The sequence below is a fragment of the Oncorhynchus kisutch genome, linkage group LG26 (genome assembly GCF_002021735.2).
Source record: "Oncorhynchus kisutch isolate 150728-3 linkage group LG26, Okis_V2, whole genome shotgun sequence".
Classification (NCBI taxonomy): Eukaryota; Metazoa; Chordata; class Actinopteri; order Salmoniformes; family Salmonidae; genus Oncorhynchus; species Oncorhynchus kisutch.
Window position 1 is genome coordinate 22,557,398 of NC_034199.2, and position 24,970 is coordinate 22,582,367.

General features: G+C 45.6%; 1 protein-coding gene across 1 annotated transcript; it reads left to right on the plus strand.

The window, feature by feature from the left end:
- The first annotated feature begins 346 nt into the window (after window positions 1–346).
- Window positions 347–24,346, plus strand: col8a1a (collagen, type VIII, alpha 1a). Its single transcript, XM_031806259.1, has 3 exons — window positions 347–419; window positions 21,352–21,679; window positions 21,930–24,346. The coding sequence occupies exons 2-3, from the start codon at window positions 21,355–21,357 to the stop codon at window positions 23,882–23,884; spliced, it is 2,280 nt and encodes a 759-aa protein (XP_031662119.1). The 5' UTR covers window positions 347–419; window positions 21,352–21,354; the 3' UTR covers window positions 23,885–24,346.
- Window positions 24,347–24,970: the final 624 nt, after the last annotated feature.

Consider the following 24,970-nt stretch of genomic DNA (forward strand, 5'->3'; position numbering starts at 1 on the left):
AGCGAGTCAGGTGGGTTGGGGGGTTGAGGACAGGTGTCAGAACTGCATTGGGAGAACAGTGTCATGTTCTTGCTCTTAGGACTCCTGACTTGAGTGTATGTAAGGGGTGATGGCGTCCAGTGTTGGCCTATTGTGGAAGCCCCTGACTCAGCAGCTGACCCACAGTGTGTTGGACCAGGTGGCTTGGAGTAACTAACACACACACACACATATTTTTACTCCCTACTACTGTTGAGCAGGTCTTCACTCTCCACCCCCCCCCCCCCTCCTCCTCCTCCCTCTGACTCCTCCCAGTAGAGTATATAAATCAGGCCCATGCTGTGTGGTGCTGTTCGGAGCTCCTATCCCAGGGTTTTCTCTGTCCGTCTGTCTGTCTGCAGTGATTATTCCCCCTTTACAACAGCCACTCACTGAGAAAGGTAAGGAACCTTCCAATCCTCCAGCCTCAGCTCCTTTTTCAGAATTTCAGATGACAAGCAGGGATGAATATCCTGATTATTACAGCAGATAAATGCTGTAAAGAATGAAGCTTTTTAGATGCATGTAAAACAAAAAAACATCTGCTTCAGTTCTGGGCAACATCTGATGGTACACATTTTGTCACTTGGTTTGTGTGTCTGTTTAAGCAATATGTTTTTATTTGTCTAATAAGTACTGATCATTTAGAAAATGCTGACTGGCTGACCGCCATTGAGTGTATTCTGGAGTTGTATATGTCAGAACTAGAGTTGTATATGTCAGAACCAGAACCAGAGTTGTATATGTCAGAACCAGAGTTGTATATGTCAGAACCAGAGTTGTATATTTCAGAACCAGAGGTGTATATGTCAGAACCAGAACCAGAGTTGTATATGTCAGAACCAGAACCAGAGTTGTATATGTCAGAACCAGAGGTGTATATGTCAGAACCAGAGTTGTATATGTCAGAACCAGAGGTGTATATGTCAGAACCAGAACCAGAGTTGTATATGTCAGAACCAGAGGTGTATATATCAGAACCAGAGGTGTATATGTCAGAACCAGAGGTGTATATATCAGAACCAGAGGTGTATATGTCAGAACCAGAGTTGTATATGTCAGAACCAGAGGTGTATATGTCAGAACCAGAACCAGAGTTGTATATGTCAGAACCAGAGGTGTATATATCAGAACCAGAGGTGTATATGTCAGAACCAGAGGTGTATATATCAGAACCAGAGGTGTATATGTCAGAACCAGAGGTGTATATGTCAGAACCAGAGTTGTATATGTCAGAACCAGAGGTGTATATGTCTGAACCAGAACCAGAGTTGTATATGTCAGAACCAGAGTTGTATATGTCAGAACCAGAGGTGTATATGTCAGAACCAGAGTCACAGTTGTATATGTCAGAACCAGAGGTTTATATGTCAGAACCAGAGTTGTATATGTCAGAACCAGAGTTGTATATGTCAGAACCAGAACCAGAGTTGTATATGTCAGAACCAGAGTTGTATATGTCAGAACCAGAACCAGAGTTGTATATGTCAGAACCAGAGGTGTATATGTCAGAACCAGAGTTGTATATGTCAGAACCAGAACCAGAGTTGTATATGTCAGAACCAGAACCAGAGTTGTATATGTCAGAACCAGAGGTGTATATGTCAGAACCAGAGTTGTATATGTCAGAACCAGAACCAGAGTTGTATATGTCCGAAGTCTTGGTATATAAGCTGTGTTCGTTGTGGTTGATTTTTGTTTCTCCGTGGGGCAAAAGTATTTCCCTGGTGTATTCTTCATATCATGTGTTGGTGTTACATGTTTATATTTAGTCCAGTAAGATCTACGTCTTCCTTTGTAATTGACTAAATTGTTTTAGGGTTGCACAAATCCCCTTTGGTCCACTTACATTATAGTTAGGTTGTTCTGGGATGTAATTGTTTTTTTTGGATGAAATGAGAATGGGAAGGCCTAATAGACTAGATGAACCATTGTGTTTTTTTATTTTGTAATGCTGAAGTGTCTTTAAGAGGTGTCTTTGTTCACCTTGGCTGCTTCTTGAGCCGAGGTCACTGAGATGCCTGTGGTGCAGTTTATGTTTAATTCAAATAGGATAGAGTTTGTACTGTGTCTAATGGTGGCCATGCTTGGCTACAATCTGACCAGTAGACCATAGTAGGACTGGTAAACAGGGTTTGGGCCAGGGTAAGCCTGGGCAGCAGGTAGCTCTTCTCCTTGGCTATGTAGTGAGAGTGCCCCCTAGTGGGGTGGGTTTGTCCAGTTCTCCTCTTCTGACAAAAGTTGCCATCCCCAGGGAAATGGAATGTGTGTATCTGTGAGAGAATGTTTGTTTAGAAAGCATGTGTGTTTGTACACTTTTGTTTGTGTGTGTGTGTGTGTATGCAGGAGCGTGTGAGTGTGTGCACGTGTGCAAGTGTGCGTGCATCTATGTGTTTGTGTGTGTGTGTGTGTGTGTGTGTGTGTGTGTGTACGTGTGTGTGTGTGTGTGTGTGTGTGTGTGTGTGTGTGTGTGCATGTGTGCGTGCATGCGTGTGTGTGTGTGTGTGTGTGTGTGTGCGTGTGCGCGTGCGTGTGCGTGTGTGTGTGTGTGTGTGTGTGTGTGTGTGTGTGTGTAGGCCGTGAGATGTGTGTAGGCCGTGAGATGTGTGTGTGGCAGAGGGATGAAGGCAAACTGTCAGGTCTGTGTGATGGGGGCAGGAGCAGAAGTTTGGTGAGAAAAGAGCCCAGAGCAAACACTGTCACTGGCTGACAGGAGTTCTCTCTCCCTGGAGTAATGACAGCTCATTGGCTAAGTGATGTTCTCTCCCTGGAATAATGACGGCTCATTGGCTAAGTGATGTTCTCTCCCTGGAATAATGACAGCTCATTGGCTAAGTGATGTTCTCTCCCTGGAATAATGACGGCTCATTGGCTAAGTGATGTTCTCTCCCTGGAATAATGACAGCTCATTGGCTAAGTGATGTTCTGTCCCTGGAATAATGACGGCTCATCGGCTAAGTGATGTTCTCTCCCTGGAATAATGACAGCTCATTGGCTAAGTGATGTTCTCTCCCTGGAATAATGACAGCTCATTGGCTAAGTGATGTTCTCTCCCTGGAATAATGACAGCTCATTGGCTAAGTGATGTTCTCTCCCTGGAATAATGACAACTCATTGGCTAAGTGATGTTCTCTCCCTGGAATAATGACAGCTCATTGGCTAAGTGATGTTCTCTCCCTGAAATAATGACAACTCATTGGCTAAGTGATGTTCTCTCCCTGGAATAATGACAGCTCATTGGCTAAGTGATGTTCTCTCCCTGGAATAATGACAGCTCATTGGCTAAGTGATGTTCTCTCCCTGGAATAATGACAGCTCATTGGCTAAGGGATGTTCTCTCCCTGTCCCAATAATGTCCCAATAATGACAGCTCATTGGTTAGAGCTCACTGGAAAGCTCATTGTTGCATTGGCCTGTCAATCAAAGTAAATGTTTATTTATGGTCTAATTCTTTGAGGCAGGAGTGACCAAGGGCCTGATTCATGAGTGTGCAACATTACAGAACATACAGTATATACATGTACTCAGTAGATTAGTCCTGTTTCCCTGTCACCTAAAGTGAGGGGTTTTGTAAGCTCTCTCACTCTTGTGCTGTGTGAGATGATGGCTTGCCATGGACATTGCTGTTGATGCTCGAATCTGGTTGAAATACAAATGATTCAAAGTGCCTCTATGGATGTGCAATGATTTAGACCAGGACATCTTATCCTACAAGGCCCAGCGTGGGTGCTGGGCCCAGTAGCTTCCCTGGTCAAAACATCAATTAGAGACTGATTAGTTGATTTGTAGTATCAGATGTGTTACTGACAGAGGTGGGACCAAGTCACGATTATTTGAGTCACAAGCAAGTCTCAAGGTCCGAGTCTCCAGTAAAGTCCCAAGTAGAACGGGTCAAGACTCGAGTCAATTCCCAAGTAGAACGGGTCAAGACTCTAGTCAAGTCCCAAGTAGAACGGGTCAAGACTCGAGTCAAGTCCCAAGTAGAACGGGTCAAGACTCTAGTCAAGTCCCAAGTAGAACGGGTCAAGACTCTAGTCAAGTCCCAAGTAGAACGGGTCAAGACTCTAGTCAAGTCCCAAGTAGAACGGGTCAAGACTCTAGTCAAGTCCCAAGTAGAACGGGTCAAGACTCGAGTCAAGTCCCAAGTAGAACGGGTCAAGACTCTAGTCAAGTCCCAAGTAGAACGGGTCAAGACTCTAGTCAAGTCCCAAGTAGAACGGGTCAAGACTCGAGTCAAGTCCCAAGTAGAACGGGTCAAGACTCGAGTCAAGTCCCAAGTAGACGGGTCAAGATTCGAGTCAAGTCGGAGTCGTGCATTCTGAGAGCAAGTCGAGTCACAAGTTTTCAAGTCAAGTAAAAAAAAAATCTAGACATGCAACGACTTGTTCATTTACAAATCTTTGTCTATTTTTTGAGGCTACCAGACAGCCCTTTTCATTATTTTGTCTCCAACACATTTTGATTAGCCTATTGTAGTTGTAAAATAGGAACCTCAGAGTGTAGACTTATGTACAGGTCTTAGTGATCCAATAATGAAAGCTCCATATCATACAAATATACAAGTAGATTCACCAAATATACACAGGCAATAGCCAAAAAGCAATAGCCTCTGTATCAGGCTTAACCTTAACCTTAACGGACACAGGTCGAGGTTAAGACTGTGCAGCCTCCCTTTGAGAAACCAAATGGAATCTGTCTAACAGGAGCTTCAACAGGTAGGCCTGCATAATATAAGCACTGGACCCCCAGGACCATACAATTACCCAATTAGCAAATACAACCAAGTAGTAATTGTTGCCCAATTGCTGATCAGCTTTCAAAGTAAACGGTTCATATTCTATGACAATCCTCTGTTCCTATAATTTGACGTTTGCGCTGCACCCAAATCCTATGGATGTACAGCAAATCAGCAATATGTTTGCCTGCTCACCAACCGCCCTCTATTGATTCACAGTTTGCTGGTCCAATCAGAGTGCCGAGTTTGCGTTTCACTAGACAATTTGTTGCAGATTTTCTTGCAGGGGCGATCTGCAGCTACTGTCTCTGGCTGCATGTAGAGTAATCCACGTAGACTCTGGGCCTCAAAATGAGTGACAAAACATTACAAAACCTGTCCAGATAAACTCAAGTCATGAATTTAAAGTCAAAGTCGAGTCCCGAGTCTTGAGGCTCCAAGTCAAGTCTGAAGTTATTTTATTTTCTATTAAGTCGAGTCTCAAGTCATTAGTGTGACTCGAGTCAGACTCGAGTCCAGTCATGTGACTCGAGTCCACAACTCTGGAAACTACTTGGCTGGAGCAAAATTGTTTAGATTCGGCTTGTACAGTCACAAGCACACAATGGCTTCATTGTGTAAATGAACAGACAGCTGGGAGCACATTTTCCACTTTGACCAGACAAATGGCCAGAGAGCTGTCTAGTCTAACTGGTAGTGTCCCTGAGGCATCACAAGCTTTTTCCTGGACCTTATTCAGTGCTTGAAACATTCTGAGATTTGCAGATATAAAAAATATCACAGAAAACTGTGGGCTATGGGCTAACTGTAACTGATTGGTGATTGATGTTTACTGTATATCATAAGGATGGGTTTCAGTGTCATCGTGATTGTTGTTGGCAGTCTATTCAGGGCATGTGGAAATCAGAGAATTTGTGTAGGATCTACCCTGAGCGGATGGGATTGTATCCAAATGTCCTTCGCATAGACTTCGCCTTAACTCACAGATCTAGGTTCAGCTTACCATCCCCAAATCCTAACCTTCACTAGCAGAAGGGAAACATGCTAAACTGGCCTCAGATCAGTATCTGTGTATCTTAGAGAGTGCTGGAACATGGTGAAGATTCACATTCACATACACATCCTAAATTGGTGGTTGAATATACTGGAGCACAGGTCGGTGTTTGTGTGTGTGTTTGACTTGAACCCATGTAAATGCTATTTGATGGTGTGACTGCTCTGCCTTTAAAAGCTGTTCTCAACAATCAACCATTTTCCCCTCCTCTTTTGGACAGGGCGTATTTTCCACAGTTCCTCTCATTCTGAATTCCTCTCTCCTTATTTCTGTACCAGGTCAGCTCCACTCATCTGACTCACATACAGACACAAGCCTGGAAGCTGAAACACACCCTGAGTATACAGAACATGACAGACTGGCGAGGTGAAAGCTAGGATCCCTTATTGATGTCACTTGCTAAATCCACACCCACCAGTGTAGATGAAGGAGAGGAGACAGGTTAAAGAAAGATGTTTAAGCCTTGAGACAATTGACACTTGTGAGGATTGTGTATGTGTGCCATTCAGAGGGTGAATGGGCAAGACAAAATATTTAAAGGCCTTACGGGGTATGGTAGTAGGTGCCAGGCACACCGGTTTGTGTCAAGAACTGCAACACTGCTGGGTTTTTCACGCTCAACAGTTTCCTGTGTGTATCAAGAATGGTCCACCACCCAAAGGACATCCAGCCAACTTGACCCAACTGTAGGAAGCATTGGAGTCAACATGGGCCGCTTTCAATACCTTGTAAAGTCCATGCCCCGACAAATTGAGACTGTTCTGAGGGGAAAACGGGGTGAAATTCAATATTAGGAAGGTGTTCCTAATGTTTGGTATACTCAGTGTATGTGTACTATCCTTTAACATATCAACTACCATGAGAACCTCAAACAGAGATTCCTCTTCCTCTTCCCTCCAAGTGGACATAGGAGGTACAGGGTCAAGGCAACCGGATACTAGGTTCAGTTTGCTCCTAGCAGAACTTGGCTAGGCGAAGCAAACATCTGTGACTCGCAGACTCCCTTAAAAAGACATTAGCTTGAAAAACGAACAATATTACTGTTTTTTGCTCTTGAAACACTGTACGCCACAACATACAGTAACACTTCCTCAAAATAGTCACAATCAATCTAAGGTAAATCAAGAAATCGGCCGTTCATTAATACGTTTGGCCAAGGAGGTCTTAGTCGTGCAATTTTACATCTAACCTAGATGTTTGGTGCTGCATTTCTCAAGTGGAAAAAAAAGTGAGAGAATCTGTAAATATAGTTTGGTTGTTTAGTTTAGCTGTGTCTAACTGGGCCTGTGTGTGTGTGTGTGTGTGTGTGTGTGTGTGTGTGTGTGTGTGTGTGTGTGTGTGTGTGTGTGTGTGTGTGTGTGTGTGTGTGTGTGTGTGTGTGTGTGTGTGTGTGTGTGTGTGTGAGTGTGCGTGCGTGTGAGACAGAGACAGAGACAGAGACAGAGAAAGCTGGCAGCCGGGAGATGGGATGGAAAAGGAAGGAGGAGGGGGACATGTGAATTGGGAATGGTTGTGGTGGTGGTGGTGTGGAGAGGAGAGGAATCGGACGGCCCAGTGGTTGTCTGGACATGCTCAGTAGGCTTGGACAGTTGTTCCTTGGTTAGTGGGAATGTTTTCAACATCCAGTAGGATCACACAGTGCTGTCAGAGTGATTGATGCTACGTGCCTATTCTGTACTCATACACATACATCTCTGTGCTTCATAACCTCTTTCTCTCCCTTTCATTACTTTCCCCCCCTCCATTTCTCCTCTCACCTCCCACACCACCCCCTTCTCTCTCTCCTCTTTCCCTCTCTTTCCCTCTCCTTCCTCTTCCCCTATCTCCTTCTCTCTCTTAGTCACTGGGAGGACTTCCAGGTAACTGAACGTGGATATTTCTGGAGGAAGAGAGAGAGTCAGGAGGAAAATATAGGGATGAGAAGAAAGAAGGGAAAGGGGGGAATAGACATGTCTGCTAATTTAGATAGAGAGGAAGAATAGGAGACGGTGAAACGAAAGATGAGAAGAGAAAGATGTTTGTGGAGGAAGATTGGAAGACAGTAGGATGAAGGGAAGAGAATAGACAGATGTGTCTAAAGGTAGAGGAAGAAGAGGGGGAGTAGATGGAGATATTACCACCTCTTTCTGGAGGAGAGGAACGATAGAAGAGGAACAAAGAGAGATCTTATGGATGGAGAGTGTTTTACTGTGCTCAGCAATGTACTGTACTTGGCTCTTCTCTCCATTCTCTCAGACCTCACATTCCCGTGTGTGTGTGTGTGTGTGTGTATGTGTGTGTGTGTGTGTGTGTGTGTGTGTGTGTGTGTGTGTGTGTGTGTGTGTGTGTGTGTGTGTGTGTGTGTGTGTGTGTGTGTGCGTGTGTGTGTGCGTGTGCGTGTGCATATGCAATGGGGAACCATCTATAAATGGACATCTTGAAAAGGAAAATACACCAAACAGACATACAGCCATAAAACACGCGCACACACACACACGCACGCACACACACACACACACACACACACACACATAGACCCAGGTGTATTTTTATCAGTAAGACATCATACTGTGGGTAGCCACACCTTCCTTTTCTCTCTCCTGCCTCCATCCATCATGTCCCCCTCCTCTCTCTCCTGTCTCCCTCCATCATGTCCCCCTCCTCTCTCTCCTGCCTCCCTCCATCATGTCCCCCTCCTCTCTCTCCTGCCTCCCTCCATCATGTCCCCCTCCTCTCTCTCCTGCCTCCTTCCATCATGTCCCCCTCCTCTCTCTCCTGCCTCCTTCCATCATGTCCCCCTCCTCTCTCTCCTGCCTCCCTCCATCATGTCCCCCTCCTCTCTCTCCTGCCTCCCTCCATCATGTCCCCCCCTTCTCTCTCCTGCCTCCCTCCATCATGTCCCCCCCTTCTCTCTCCTGCCTCCCTCCATCATGTCCCCCTCCTCTCTCTCCTGCCTCCCTCCATCATGTCCCCCTCCTCTCTCTCCTGCCTCCCTCCATCATGTCCCCCCCTTCTCTCTCCTCTATTTTCTTCTCCTATTCCTCCCTCTCTCCTTTCCTCACTGGTCAGTTCTGTAATTACAGCTGTGGACATTGCAAACAATTAGATCACGTTTTCACTGTGCACCAAGACAGTTCATAGAGCAATAGTTTATATTGTTTGTATTCTATGTCAAGCACAGCTTCTGCATGCAGTGTCAGACAGTAGTGTGTCATTGTTACAGATCATTTCATACGTTTTCAGCAAAAGAAAAACCTCTTCATGAGGTTGATCAGAGAGGAAGTCTGTTTATGTTTACAGAAATCAAAGTGAATTGGTCTCATACACAGTTTTTCAGATGTTATCGCAGGTGTATCTAGTTCCAACAACGCAGCAATATCTAGCAATACAATAACAATAACAGTATCCCAGTTTAAAGCAGCCATCTTCCATTCCCTTTGGAACACATGTCACTCATACCAAAGACGGTACAGTATAAACAGAGGCAGAAGCTGCTCCTCCAATAGAAATCCCTGATCGTGCTTGTAGGCGATGTCATGGCGACATATGCTGGCCAAGCTCATGCACAGAAACATTTAATGGAGTCTAAGGGTGGTCGTGCAGCGAACTGCACATGTGACGTCAAATCAAACACACTCCTTTGAAATAACGTTTTGGATGAAAATGAAAACGTGTCAGTTCGTCACTTTGTTAGAGTAATAACATATTCAACTCCTTAAAACATTGACTCGAATCTGGGTTGTGCCTTTAGGAAGAATTGTTCACTTCTTTCATTGACATTCATTCTCAAAGCCCAAAACACGGCCTGGACTGCTTGGTCTGCTTGCTCTGCTTCCTGGAAGTCTGGCGATGTTGTGCCTCTGGGTTTAGAAACTGTGTTCATCTTGTCTAGCCCCATTCGGACTCCTGTAACTAATGCAACCCAAACAACTGCTTTATATGATACACAGTGGGTCAGAGTAGGACTTGGTGGAACTGATGCTATCTCTACTGAATTCCTGGTGGCATCCTGTAGCTGACTGGTATTCATCTTAGAACTGCTGCCAGAACAGCCATGAGAGCCAGGAGTGTAACACACCTGATGCCCACTAACACAGTTGTATATGAAGAACATAAAGGAGGCAGTCTGGAAGCAGTCCAGGGGAAACACACATACAGACATGAAGGGCTCTAAAGTGCGACTAAAATCTCCCAGATATTAATTGTTTTAATGATAATGCTTCGATGTACCGTTGTTTCCGAGTGCCCTACACTTTTAGAAAAAAGGGTTCCAAAAGGGTTCTTTGGCAGTCCCCATAGGAGAACCATTTTTGGCTCTAGGTAAAACCGTATATGGTTCCAGGTAAAAACCCTTTTGGGTTCCATTTAGAACCCTCTGTGGAAAGGGTTCTACATGGAACCCCCAAAAGTTCTACCTCGAACCAAAATGGGTTCTTCAAAGGGTTCTCCTATGGGGACAGTCGAATAACCATTTTTAGGTTCTAGATAGCACCTTTTTGTTCTAACAGTGTAGAAAAAGTGAGTGCAGATTCTTTAGCGTCATAGTTGCACCATTACTACAGCGAAAACGGCTTGCTTCTGGCCCACCCAGGTGAAAAGATCAGTGTCCAGTTTCCCAAAAGTGATGGAATTTAGGCTTATGAGTGTTTTAATGATCCATATTTCCTACAACAGCCGAAGATGTAACTAGTGTTTCCTGCCAGTAGCGAATTCAATTTTGGGGTGGCTCCCGGGGTTGCCAATCAGATATCAGGGGTGTCCAGTGCCACCCCGGACACCCCTCTGGCTCCGCCCCCTCATTACTGTAAATTCACTCACTCACTCTCGTTCAACTGTCACATGCAACTTCGACCACTACTGGACCACAGGGCAGAGAGAGCGTGACCATGGATGTCTGCGTTCCTGACCGTTACCCAACCATGACCGTTAGCTGTCGGTAACACGCCACATAGCTTTCAGCTGTTCCGCCTGCCCCAGACATACTCAAAAACAATCAAAGCTTTTCAAAGCTGTCTTGTGTGTGTCTGTGTGTGTGTGTGTGTGTCTGTGTGTGTGTGTGTGTGTCTGTGTGTGTGTGTGTCTGTGTGTGTGTGTGTCTGTGCGAGTGTGTGTATGTATGTGTGTGTGTGTGTGTCTGTGTGTGTGTGTGTGTGTGTGTGTGTGTGTGTGTGTGTGTCTCTGTGTGTGTGTGTGTGTGTGTGTGTGTCTCTGTGTGTGTGTGTGTGTGTGTCTCTGTGTGTGTGTGTGTGTGCAGGGCTTTAAATAATAACAAAACATTGGTAGCACTGGTGCTCCAAACTTAAAAGAGTTAGGAGCACCACATGAGAGTTAGGAGCACCACATGACATTTAGGAGCACCAGCAATACTTATTTTTAAATTGATTGAGATACAGCCTATAGTGGGACTTTATAAATTCTAGCTACTTTTGAAGCACATGATGTGCCCTAGAAACTAATACGTAACATCTGTAAATACATGGTTTATTATAAAAACCTCAAATGTTGATAAGAGCAGCTCCCTGAGGCTCGTCAGAGTCAGTGTGGTCAGACTTCACAAGGACCCAGTCTACCACCACCAGGTCAGAGCATCTACCAGACAGTCAGTCTGTTCAGAATTTAAGTTTAGCTTCAGCTTGTAATAGATGATTTTGTCTGATTAAGCATCACTTTAAAATGTTGGTTGTTGATTCATGTGTGTTCTTGTTTTGATGGCTGTGGCATTTTTATTGTGATTATACTCTAAGGGATGACACAGAGACCTCTGGCTCTGAGCAAGACAGTGAGCCAGAGCTGCCAGGAGATGTCATCAAGCCCCTCCCAACTGCATCAAACAACAGATATGATATTCCAAAAAGACCTAATGGTAGGCCAGGCCTATACCTTAAACTACACATTTTAGTTAGCAGCTGTTAGTATCTAATATTGTGGTTCCCTTAATTATACATTTCCATAGAGAGATGACACATTATTTAACGTGTATTTCAGACATGTCAAGATCCAGAGAACAGGGTCCTGTACAGACGTGTTTGAAAACATTTCCCAGAACTCAGCATGGTACTAGGAAAAGGGCTTTCAACAGCTCATGGAAAAAGGACAATTCATGGCTTGAATATTCTGTAAATCAAGATTAGTCTTATTGTTTCGCCTGTAGGCATTTTCTCTGCCCAATACACCTGAATCTGCCTTCACATCACAGTCAGGTTTTTGTAACTGGAAAAAAGTGCTGTTTAAAGATTCTGGGTTTAAGCTCCATTCAAAGGCAGAGCATCATATCAATGCTATGTACGCTTGGAATCAGCAGAAAAGGGCTATTGACAGCAACTCATCAATGTTAGATGTCATAAATGAGGACTGGAAAAATAAAGTGTAGGAAAACTGTACTTACATTAAAACAATTGCAGACGTGCTCCTGCCACTCAAAATATAGCTCAGAGAGGTCATCAAGAGTGATGATACTCACAAGGGTAATTTTCTGACAATCTTAGAAGAAATAGCAAAGCATGACCCTCTCATAGAGAAAATAATGAATGCAAGGATGAACACAAGCCACCAAATCCAGAACAAAGTGAAATAACAGGAGATGTAAAAAAAAGTGACGTTTTTAGTGTAATTGCAGATGAAACTAAAATGATAATTGATTGTCTTGAAAAACATGGTCTGGACTACAGAAATAATCTTGTGGGGCAAGGCTGGGATGGTGCATCCGTCATGAGCAGAAAGCATTCTGGTGTGTCTGCACGGATTTAAAAAAGTGCAAGATTTGCATTTTATGTGCACTGTAAATGAATTTGGTTCTTGTCGATGCTGTAAAATCAGTGCCTGAGGCAGTTAACTTTTTTGCTCTCACACTGGTACCAATGTGTGGCCACACCAATGTGCCAGCCGCACCAATATGTCGGAGGAAACACCATGCACCTGGCGACCTTGGTTACTGTGCACTGCGCCCGGCCCGCCGGTTGCATATCCCTACCGGCCAAGCCCTCCCTAACCCAGACGGCACTTGGCCAATTGTGCATAGCCCCACAGACTTCCCGGTTGCGGCCAGCTGCGACAGAGCCTGGGCGCGAACCCAGAGTCTCTGGTGGCACAGCTAGCACTGTGATGCAGTGCCCTAGACCACTGCGCCACCCGGGAGGCCCCTGCAGTGTGTTATCTTATCTCCTTGGTGCTTGAGCTTTATTTCCTGAAAATATTCTGGATGTTCAACACTTATAGACCCAGATTATATATTAATGAAAACAGAGTCTCTCCTGTGTGTGTGTGTGTGTGTGTGTGTGTGTGTGTGTGTGTGTGTGTGTGTGTGTGTGTGTGTGTGTGTGTGTGTGTGTGTGTGTGTGTGTGTGTGTGTGTGTGTGTGTAAAGCAAGACCATGAAGCTTTTTCAGCCATGGGGAGCAGAGGGGGGGTTTGGGTAGGTGGTATACTTAACTTGGCGTACTAAATCGAAATGTGGCTTTAGTGCCCTTTTTGTTGAAATACTTCTGCTTGGTTGTCATACAGTGATGACATAAAGGTCTGTAGTTGAGGGAGAAATCAAAACAGAAAAGCATATTCATGTGAGGAACCCGTCATTCTGTGCCCGGCCAATGTGGCCGTACGGTAGCAGCATGGTGAAGCTACAGATACTGGCACCTACTGAAATAAGTATTACCCATAAATCTCCTGGAGACGCCATTCATTCATGAGTCACACAAGCTTCACCAGAGTGGCGTCTGTGAGAAATAACACGTCCAGCACAGTCTGACCGTGTGTGTGTGTGTGTGTGTGTGTGTGTGTGAGATCCTCTGTGAGGGTAAGGAAGATCCCATAGAGACTTGTCCAGCCTGAACCACCATGGAGTCATTCAGACCAAACTGAGGGGGCTGTAGGTTAGGACCCATGCCAGCTTGTCTAATAACAGCCTGAGGTGGCTGTAGGTTAGGACCCATAGCAGGTTAGTGTAGTGGAGAGGAGCTCCAACCCTCGCTGGGCCATCCTTCCAAACCGCTTCTCGGTGACTACGTAAGCGAAGCCTCGATGTCCGAGGCTGCTCTAACCCAATTACAATGTATTTACATACATTTCATAGAAGCAATTTGAAGGAGCTCATTCAGTAGCTAAATACAATGCTCATGAATGATGGTCTCTTTCATAGCATATATGTTTTGGTAACAAGCTGCATCATGGATTGATGAGGGTTGGTCGCCTGCCCTACTCCTTACGCAATAGAGCAGGAGTTTCATGATGTAGGTCTCCTCGTGTCTGACAGATAACTCTGGGGAGTCGATGACAACAGGTTGGGGCGTCTGACACTAAACAGAAATCATGTTCCGTATCTCTCATGTTGTCAAAATGTTTCCCATCCTCTCAAGTTTGTCACACTCACACACACGCGCATGTCCACACACACGCACATGGCCACACACACATGTCCACACACACACACACACACATGTCCCCACACACACGCGCATGTCCACACACATGCACATGACCACACACACGCACATGTCCACACACATACACTCACGCACATGTCCACAAACACACGCACATGTACACACACACACATGCACATGTTCACACACACACGCACATGTCTACACACACACATGCACATGTCTACACACACACACACACGTACATGTCCACACACATACATACACAAACACACACACACACACACATGCACATGTCCACACACATACACAGACACACACACTATGGTTTAAGTTACAGACTGCTCATCATGTATCACTTTGGGTCGTTTTAATGCTTTCTCAGTGTACACTCTGGCTGTCCTTGTACAGTTGATCATTTGTTAGTATGAGGCAATGAGAGATTAGTCACACGGCCTGCTAATAGAAAGTCATTGAAAGTTTGCACCTACTCCACAAAACCCCCAAACACTTTCACGCTCTTAAGAACTTTTGATGGATCTATTTACTCTCTGAGTTGCAATTTGGTGGAGTAAGTGTGTGTGAGAGTTAAACTGGCCCTGTCAAATGTCTCAGCATCTAGGCATTTCACCCAACCCTGGTCCTGGAAAGAAGTTTCAGGTTACTTACATGAATACTCACTCAAAATAACTCTGTATACAGGAGTCTGCTGAATGGCCAAAATGTGAATGCAACATAAAAATACATCTGTGTCATTTACAGTGGGCCCCTGGCCAAGCATGGATGGCCAAAACAGAATATCTATCATTTGTCAGAAAACACACTTCTGCTACAAAAGCAGCTATGAACAGAGCATATCCTTAATCCACCTCTCAATTCTACTGTATTACAGTCTAGACTGTTCTGTCTCCACCATAATGAATCCATATGCTCACACACACTCACTCACTCACACAACACACGCATGCATGCACTCACCCACACCCACACCCACACACACACCTTTATTTTTGTGAAATTTCAGGACGTTTTGGGGAGTAAAAATGCTTGACCATTAAAAATCATATTTTCCTCTATGCCTTACCTAACCTTAACCCTAACCCTCAACCCTACCATTTAACCTTAACCCCAAAACACACACACTGTACCATCAGGACTGAATGAGGCTATTTGACTATAGCGCTAACACACCCATCCACCCAACACATCGTCTTCATACACCCATGTGCCTGGGTCTGCATTATGTCTCCCCTCTTCTCTCGCTGGCTCTGCCTCTTTCTCTCTCTTCTTGTCTCATTTTCCCTCCATATGGAATTGTTGGAAAGCATTCCTGCACGTCAGGCTCCCATCGCCATGGAAATGAGACGGGCCCCCTTCAAAGGCACGAGAGGGCGAGTGCCCACTGGGGGAGAGAGGGTGGCACGGCCATATTAGAATCGCCAGTCGCCTGAGAAATGGTCAGGGGTCAACGCAGTTGTCATTCTTCATAGCCAAGCTAGTGTATAGAGCTGGGACTGGTGTATAGAATGCCAGCAGCATCCCACCCTGCATCCTACTGCTGGCTTGCCTCGGAAGCTAAGCAGGGTTGGTCCCTGGATTACTGTAAAGACCAGATGCTGCTGAAGTGGTGTTGGATGGCCAGTAGGAGGCACTCTTTCCCCTGGTAGAAAACAAACAAAAACATCCCAATGCCCCAGGGCAGTGATTGGGGACATTCCCCTGTGTAAGGTGCTGTTTTTCAGATGGAAAGTTAAATGGGTGTCCTGACTCTCTGTGGTCACTAAGGATCCCATGACACTTATTGTAAGAGTAGGGGTGTTAACCCTGGCTAAATTCCTAATCTAGCCCCATATCATCCCCAGCTTCCAATTGGCTCATTCATCTACCCTGTAACTATTCCCCAGGTTGTTGCTGCAAATAAGAATGTGGTCTCAGTCAACTCACCTGGTAAAATAAGGGTTAAAAAAAGAGTTGGGACTGGTGTATAGAGCTGGGACTGGTTTATAGAGCAGAGGCTTGGGAATGGGACTTGATCTAGGGCTGCGACTGACTGTTGAGAAAAGGTTCTGCAACTGGATATGGGTATATGAAAGGGGCTGGTGTTGGTGTATAGAGGTTGGATGGCTGTGGCTATAACCTAATAATTATATATATATAAATACACACAGTTGTAGTTGTAAGATTACATACACCTTAGCCAAATACATTTAAACTCAGTTTTTCACAATTCTTGACATTTAATCCTAGTAACAATTGCCTGTTTTAGGTCAGTTAGGATCACCACTTTATTTTAAGAATGTGAAATGTCAGAATAATAGTTGAGAGAATGATTTATTTCAGATTTTATTTCTTTCATCACATTCCCAGTGGGTCAGAACTTTACATGCACTCAATTAGCATTTTGTAGCATTGCCTTTAAAATTTTTTACTTCGGTCAAACATTTTGGGTAGCCTTCCACAAGTTTCCCGCAATAAGTTGGGTGATTTTTGGCCCATTCCTCCTGACAGAGCTGGTGTAACTGAGTCAGGTTTGTAGGCCTCCTTGCTCACACATGCTTTTTCTGTTCTGCCCACAAATTTCTATAGGATTGAGGTCATATATACATACAGCTGAAGTCAGAAGTTCACATACACTTAGGTTGGAGTCATTAAAACAAGTTTATAAACAACGTTTATAAACAACGATAAACAGCTGCCTCTGATTGGGAACCAATTCAGGCCACCATAGACCTACATATACCTAGACATACTAAAACCCCATAGATATACAAAAACCCTAGACAGGACAAAAACACCTAGACAATACAAAAAAACCTAGACATACAAAAACCCCTAGACATTACACTCCACATACCACCCTCGTCACACCCTGACCTAACCAAAATAATAAAGAAAACAAAGATAACTAAGGTCAGGGCGTGACATTCTGACCCACTGGGAATGTGATGAAGGAAATAAAAGCTGAAATAAATCATTCTCTCTACTATTCTCTCTATCAATCTGAAATGTCACATTCTTAAAAAAAGTGGTGATCCTAACTAACCTAAAACAGGGAATTTTTACTTGGATTAAATGTCAGGAATTGTGAAAAACTGAGTTTAAATGTATTTGGCTAAGGTGTATGTAAACTTCCGACTTCAACTGTATATATATATATATACAGTTGAAGTCGGAAGGTCGGAAGTTTACATACACCTTAGCCAAATACATTTAAACTCAGTTTTTCACTATATATACTGAGTGCACAAAACATTAAGAACACCTTCCTAATACTGAGGTGCATCTCCCTGCTTTTGGCTTCAGAACAGCCTCAATTCGTCAGGACATGGACTCTACGAGGTGTTGAAAGCGTTCCACAGGGATGCTGGCCCATGTTGACTCCAATGCATCTCACAGTTCTGTCCAGTTGGCTGGATGTCCATTGGGTGGTAGACCTTTCTTGAGTTACAGTTCATATAAGGAAATCAGTCAATTGAAATACATTCATTAGGCCCTAATCTATGGACTTCACATGGCTGGGAATACAGATATGCATATGTTGGTCACAGATTTTTTTGAATGTAAAGGTAGGGGCAGAGATCAGAAAACCAGTCAGTATCTGGTGTGATCACCATTTGCCTCATGCAGCGCGACATCTCCTTCACATAGAGTTGATCAGGCTGTTGGTTGTGGCCTGTGAAATGGTGTCCCACTCCTCTTCAATGGCTGTGTGAAGTTGCTGGATATTGGCGGGAACTGGAACACGCTGTCGTACACGTCGATCCAGAAACTTGTATTTGTATTTTTTTATTTAACTAGGCAAGTCAGTTAAGAACAAATTCTTATTTACAATGACAACCTACACCGTCCAAATCCAGACGACACTGGGCCAATTGTGCGCCGCCCTATCAGACACCCAATCACAGCTGGTTGTGATACAGCCTGGATTTGAACCAGGGTGTCTGTGGTGATGCCTCAAGCACTGAGATGCAGTGCCTTGAGAAAATTGAGACATGGTTTGTGTAGGTGTTCCATCCAGAGGGTGAATGGGCAAGACAAAATATTTAAGTGCCTTTGAACAGGGTATGGTCGTAGGTGCCAGGCGCACCAGTTGGAACTGATACGCTGCTGGGTTTTTCACACTCATCAGTTTCCCATTTGTATTAAGAATGGTCTTTGTAAATACTATATACCAGTTCAAATATGAGTGCAAAATAAAGCATTAGCCCCTCCTCTCCCAGAAGCAGCCGGCCAGACCCAACCCCAAAACGGAATCCCCTCTGGCCCAAGCCAGATACACAACTAGACAGGATCAGGACCGCCGTTAAAGCCCAAATTGAAACAGACAGAGAAACACACACACAGACACACAATCCTACCATAGGAGCATCAGCCAAAGACAACCCAAATGTCTGTCTGCGATACTGACCTTCAGAAGGAAATGCACAAGACGGAGAAAAATCGTGTAAGACTAGAAGGCGGTCTGGGCGGCCTTGTTGGACCGCTCTTCTATCTGTTGGACCAGAGCTCTGCTCGTTGGATTGGACGTCTGGGTCCTGGATGTGAATGAAAAGTTAGAAAATACACACAGATGCACATATGCATATTCTTGTTTCTCTCACGTGCAGACAGCAGCCCCAGACAGATAAATGTAGGAGAGGAAGCAACACAAGATCAGTAGAGAAGCGGAGAGTGACGAGGTCAGGGAGGTTGAGGTCAGGGAGGTTGAGGTCAGGGAGGTTGCGGGCAGAGAGGTTGAGGTCAGGGAGGTTGAGGTCAGGGAGGTTGCGGGCAGTGAGGTGTTCCTATTTCCACTTGGCATGCCTGAGGGTTGGCTTAGGGGTGAGAGAAATACCTCTCACTGCAGTAAGATTACGCATGAGTGAGTGACACGCAGTGCGTAACCTGCTACATTCAAACACACACACACTTTCACCTATGCACCACACACACACACACACACACAGACACACACACACACAGATCGCATGGACACGTTTTGGTCAACTTTTTGGGTCACACTCACTGCTGTAAAAATTCTGTGAATTGTTGGACTTCCTTGAGGAAGAATGGGGTGACATTTCTCAGATAGCCTGTACCAATCTGTGTTGACTCCTGTTCACAATGTCACAATTGCAGCCCAACATCTGAGGACCTAACATGACCTCTGTTAGGCTAGGAGTTCACCACAACCACATGAACTGACCAGGAGCAGATATCCCTTACTACTTGACTTTCCCTCTGTATCATTTCTCACTGTACACCTGCATTGCTGCATTTGACTTTTTTTTATGTCAGTAGTTCTGACATCATTCATTCATACCTGTGGTTGAATCTTGTGCATGACTTTTAAGTAGTAGCCTATCTATTGTCAAATGGTATGTGTTGATTCGGAGGCTTGGCAGGAAACATACTGTAAAACCACAAGAGAACCTAAGAAAGCAGCCATTTTTATTTATTTATCTTCAGAATATGTGAACCCTATGAACTCTATGGTAAGTATGAATTTGACAGAAACACGGAATAATAGCTTCTCCAACAAATGTATTCCATCCTTCTTCCATCAGTATTTCTCATTCACAAAGGTCAGCTGTGACAACCAATTGGAATGAACTGGCTACCTAACTGGCCAAGCCAACTCAGAAAACTCATTCCTGCTGCATATTTTGGCCAGACCAGCTCTCCGAACAAAAAGCTTTGGTTTGGAGGGCTGATCTCTAACATACTGGTGTTTAGCCTACAGTACAGTCTTTGACCATCAGAGCTCTGTGTTCCGTATAAGAGAGGGGCAGAGTGAGGGATAGACAGTGACAAGAGGGATTCGGTGAGGGAGAGAAAGAAAAATATAGAGAGAGAGGTAGAGGGTGAGAGAGAGTGTGTGAGAGAAACTGTGTGTGAGAGAGATCAAACAGTCAAACTACAGTAAGTGACAAGATATTCAGTTCAATGGCATTCTTGAAAATTGCCCAGCCTTTGTAAGTACATCACTATAACAGCATATTTCTGAGACTGTATACCAATCAATCAGTATTACTTCTCACATAATCTTTACTATTACAGTCAAACTCAAACATTAGCATTGGAATTTGAACAGTGTTTTAACGGGTTAAATAGTAATTGGCTACCGTAACACAAAAGAGGACCAAAGCCAAGAAACACCATCTCACAGTTCCAGCTCTGATGCTCTTTGTTATACTGTGGCTGAGTCTTGACGGAGCATCCTCATTTCCTGAGAACATCTGGGAGGGTTCACAGTAGAAGGTCAGAGACACACACAAAGCCTAGCCAAAAACAGCCACGTTATATGATTCATTATTTAACGAAAGAAAGAACGTGTTAAGAAACATAACAGAGAATCTTGAGTAAAACTGCTTTTTTTCAGCTATGACTTGTAGGCCGAAACGCATTTGAGTTTCTTCTGATCTGGTGGGTTATTTTCAGAAGCTTTCATGTGAAGTCTAAATGTCCTTGTCAGTTCGTTTGTCTGATAGTATGTCTGATAACAGGGCTATTAGTCATGTTATCATTTTGCTCCATCAGCTGTTTGAAAGCCAAGGCATTGCTCAGTCAGTTAGTAGTCTCGTAAACCTGACCCTAGGCAACAGCATTGGAAACATTGTGTTAGGCAACGGTCTGCCTAGGTCAAGTGTAGCTCAGTTGGCAGAGCATGGCAAGCGCCAGGATTGTGGGTTTGAACAGTAGAAAAAAAGTATTACAATATATCCACTAAGTACTGGAAGTTGCTCTGGATAAGAGCATCTGTAAAATGTAAATGTAGTCAGTTAGCAGTGTTGTTACAAGATTGAGCATGTAAAAAGAAAACTGTTTTGTGGTTACCACATCCTACATCTGGCAATATATACTATTTTTAAAAAGGTTGGCCCATGGTTAATGGTTGAGTGACTGGTTGTGGTCATTTGCGGGCAGCGCTGTCTGTGTAATATATTGCTCTTTTACTGTCCAGTAGGTGGAGCCAGAGCAATGCGAGGGTGTATCAGGGCATGAATCCCTTTCTATGGGGAAAAGCTTTCATATTACCAGTCATATGGCTTTTATTGCCATGTATGTCTGTTTGACTGTTTGCATTTGATTGAAAAATACATACTGGCAGTGAATTAGATTCCTTTGATTGGCTCATTGATTGACTTTTTGATCAATTGATCAATTGACTGATTGTCTAACATAGTTCTCCTCTGCTGTCTTCCCCAGGCCATGGCCGTGCCTTCTCTCTCAGCCCCTCTCCTCGTGGCTCTGTTTCAGCTTGCAGTACTACCTCTTGTTCACGCGGGGGTATACTACGGACACAAACAGCACCAGCAGCACCCCCAGCAGCAACCCCAGCAGCACCAGCCTATGCCACACCTGTCCCACATGGGCATGGGCAGCAAAGAGCAGCACCCTCAGCAGCAGTGGCCAGGAAAGGACATGCCCCACATGCAGTACCCCCATTACAGAAAAGAGATCCCCCAGATGCCCATGCATATGGGCAAGGAGTACCCCCGCAAAGGTGTGGTAGTCAACAGTGGACAGGACAAAGGTGAGATCAACTGGCAATCTCAAAGGACTTGTGGCTCTGGTCGAATGTAGCGCACTACTATGGAGTAGGGCAATAGTATGTTGTTTATGTTGAGACTATGTCAATCTTCAATGTTCATTACCTAACCTAACTCTAGTTAAGACATACACACAAGCAGATTGTACTTCATTTTGCTCTTGTGCTGAATATTGTGCTATGCCTGCAATCTTCCAATAATGTTTAGACTGATTGGACATCTTATCCCCTACAGGTCAGACCATCCCCAGTGGGGCTGTGGGAGGTCTCCCTGGAGGCCTGCCAGGAGAGCAGGGCCCAGCTGGGCCTGCAGGACCTGAGGGACCCTCTGGGCCACCAGGTCCTCCTGGGGTAGGACAGCCAGGAGGTGAAGGAAAACCAGGCTCTGCTGGTTCCCCAGGATTCCCTGGTGTAGGCAAACCAGGACTCCCGGGAATTCCAGGCAAGCCAGGGGGCATGGGAGACCCAGGTGTACCTGGAGAGCTGGGCCCCAGTGGTGGAGACGGTCATATGGGGCAGCCAGGGCCTCAGGGCCCCCCTGGTCCTCCAGGTCTCCCGGGGATAGGAAAACCAGGGGTTGGGGGGTTACCAGGACAACCAGGACCCAAGGGGGAGCCAGGACATAAGGGCCTGCCGGGACTACCAGGATTACCAGGACCCAAGGGTGACAAGGGAATTGGACAGCCAGGACAGCCAGGCCACAAAGGGCCAGCAGGACCCCCTGGACCTCCAGGCCAGGGAGGGATGCCCGGTGTGGGCAAGCTTGGAATGAATGGCATATCGGGGCCACCAGGAGGACCAGGGAAACCAGGCCCTCCTGGAGAGCAGGGGCTGGCTGGACCAGCAGGAGAGGGTGGCGAGACCGGTCCACCAGGGTTGCCAGGCCAGGGAAAACCAGGCCAGAATGGTCTGCCTGGACAACCAGGCATGCCTGGTGGGAAAGGGCACCCAGGCCCTCCAGGTTTGCCAGGGAAGCCTGGATTGCCCGGATTTGGAAAACCAGGATTCCCAGGACCCAAGGGAGATAAAGGGATGGGTGGGATGCCCGGAGGCCCAGGACCGAAGGGAGACAAAGGCCATGGAGGACTTCCAGGTGTGATTGGACCACCTGGACCAATCGGACCAGCTGGTCCCCTTGGCCCTATAGGACCCCCTGGAGGTCTTGGCCAACCAGGGGCAAAAGGAGAGGCTGGAGAGGGAGGGCAAAAGGGGCTGCCAGGTGGCCAGGGTGAGCCTGGTCCTCCTGGACTTCATGGTCAGAATGGCTTCCCTGGAGAGGGAGGAGAGCCAGGGCCAAGGGGTCCCGCTGGGCCTGTAGGACCCCAAGGGGAAGGCGGACACAAAGGGTTACCAGGCGCCCCTGGCATTCCAGGCCTATCTGGGCCAAAGGGAGAGGGAGGACTTCCAGGAGAGAAGGGTCCCCAAGGCCCTAAGGGCATTCCAGGTCTGGGAGGTGCAGGTGGGCCGATCGGACCTCCTGGTGCCCCTGGGTCTAAAGGTGACAGCGGATTACCTGGTCTTCCCGGCGTTGAGGGTAACGGAAACCCAGGTGTCCCTGGTCCTCTTGGACCTCCAGGTAAAGAAGGTCCTGGAGGACCACCAGGAAATCCAGGCCAGCCAGGTCTACCTGGTCCCCCAGGCCCACCCGGACCCCCCGCCCTCTCCCCTAACATGGGAGCAGTCCTCACTGAGATGGGTATTCCTCCTGGGCTGGATGGAGTCAAGACCACCGGCTATGGCAAGAAGGGGAAATATGGAGGAAACAGTGGAGAGGTAATGGGCGCCAGCGGTCTGGAGATGCCAGCGTTCACGGCTCTGGTGACCACACCCTTCCCACCAGTGGGCATGCCTGTGGTGTTCGACAAGATCCTGTACAACGGCCGTCAGAACTACAACCCCCAGACAGGCGTGTTTACCTGTGACATGCCCGGGATCTACTACTTTGCCTACCACGTCCACTGCAAAGGGGCCAACGTGTGGGTGGCGCTGATGAGGAACGATGAGCCTGTGATGTACACATATGACGAGTATAAGAAGGGATTCCTGGATCAGGCGTCGGGGAGCGCAGTGTTACCTCTACAACCCGGGGACACCGTGTACCTCCAGCTACCCTCGGACCAGGCCGCAGGACTATACGCTGGCCAATACGTCCACTCATCCTTCTCTGGGTACTTGTTGTACCCTATGTAGCAACAACTATAGAGAGGAAGAGACAGTGACAGAGGGAGAAAATGTTGGAGAAATGTAAGCATTGTTTATAGAAGTCTTTAAATGTGTATGTTTTTTTTTAAACATCAACTATGTTGAGATTGATGCTGTTGAGATCGACGCTCTTGAGATCGACAGCGATGGGAGGACGCGTCACACAGTCCCTGGGAAAATCTGAGAGAGGAGTGTGTATGTGTGTGAGTGAATGTACATATATGCAGTTTTTATAACCATTTATGTTGTGGTACAAAGATTTCTGAATCTATGTACCGCTCTTAAGAGTGTTACAACGTTACAACACACTGCATGAAAAGATGCCATTACATCAACAGGGTTCACATATTGTGAAATGTAGTCATATGTACAGTTGAAATCGGAAGTTTACATACACCTTAGCCAAATACATTTAAACTCAGCTTGTCACAATTCCTTACATTCAATCCTAGTAAAAATTCTCCATCTTAGGTCAGTAAGGATCGGCACTTTATTTTAAGAATGTGAAATGTCAGAATAATAGTAGAGAGAATCATTTATTTCAGCTTTCATCACATTCCTAGTGGGTCAGAAGTTTACATACACTCAATTAGTATTTTGTAGCATTGCCTTTAAATTGTTTAACTTGGGTCAAACATTTCAGGTAGCCTTCCACAAGCTTCCCATAAGAAGTTGGGTGAATTTTGGCCCATTCCTCCTGACACAGCTGGTGTATCTGAGTCAGGTTTGTAGGCCTCCTTTTTCCGTTCTGCCCACAATTTTTCTATGGGATTGAGGTCAGGGCTTCGTGATGGCCACTCCAATACCTTGACTTTGTTGTCCTTAAGCTATTTTGCCACAACTTTGGAAGTTTGCTCATTGGGTTATTGTCCATTTGCGACCAAGCGTTAACTTCCTGACTGATGTCTTGAGATGTTGCTTCAATATATCCACATAATGTTCCTTCCTCATGATGCCATCTATTTTGTTTAGTGCACCAGTCCCTCCTGCAGCAAAGCACCCCCACAACATAATGCTGCGACACCCGTGCTTCACTGTTGGGATGGTGTTCTTCGGCTTGCAAGCCTCCCCCTT

Coding starts and splice junctions, on each gene's coding strand:
- col8a1a (XM_031806259.1), top strand. CDS start 21,355: ATGGCCGTGCCTTCTCTCTCAGCCCCTCTCCTCGTGGCTCTGTTTCAG. Junction 21,680..21,929: donor CAACAGTGGACAGGACAAAG/GTGAGATCAACT, acceptor TATCCCCTACAG/GTCAGACCATCCCCAGTGGG.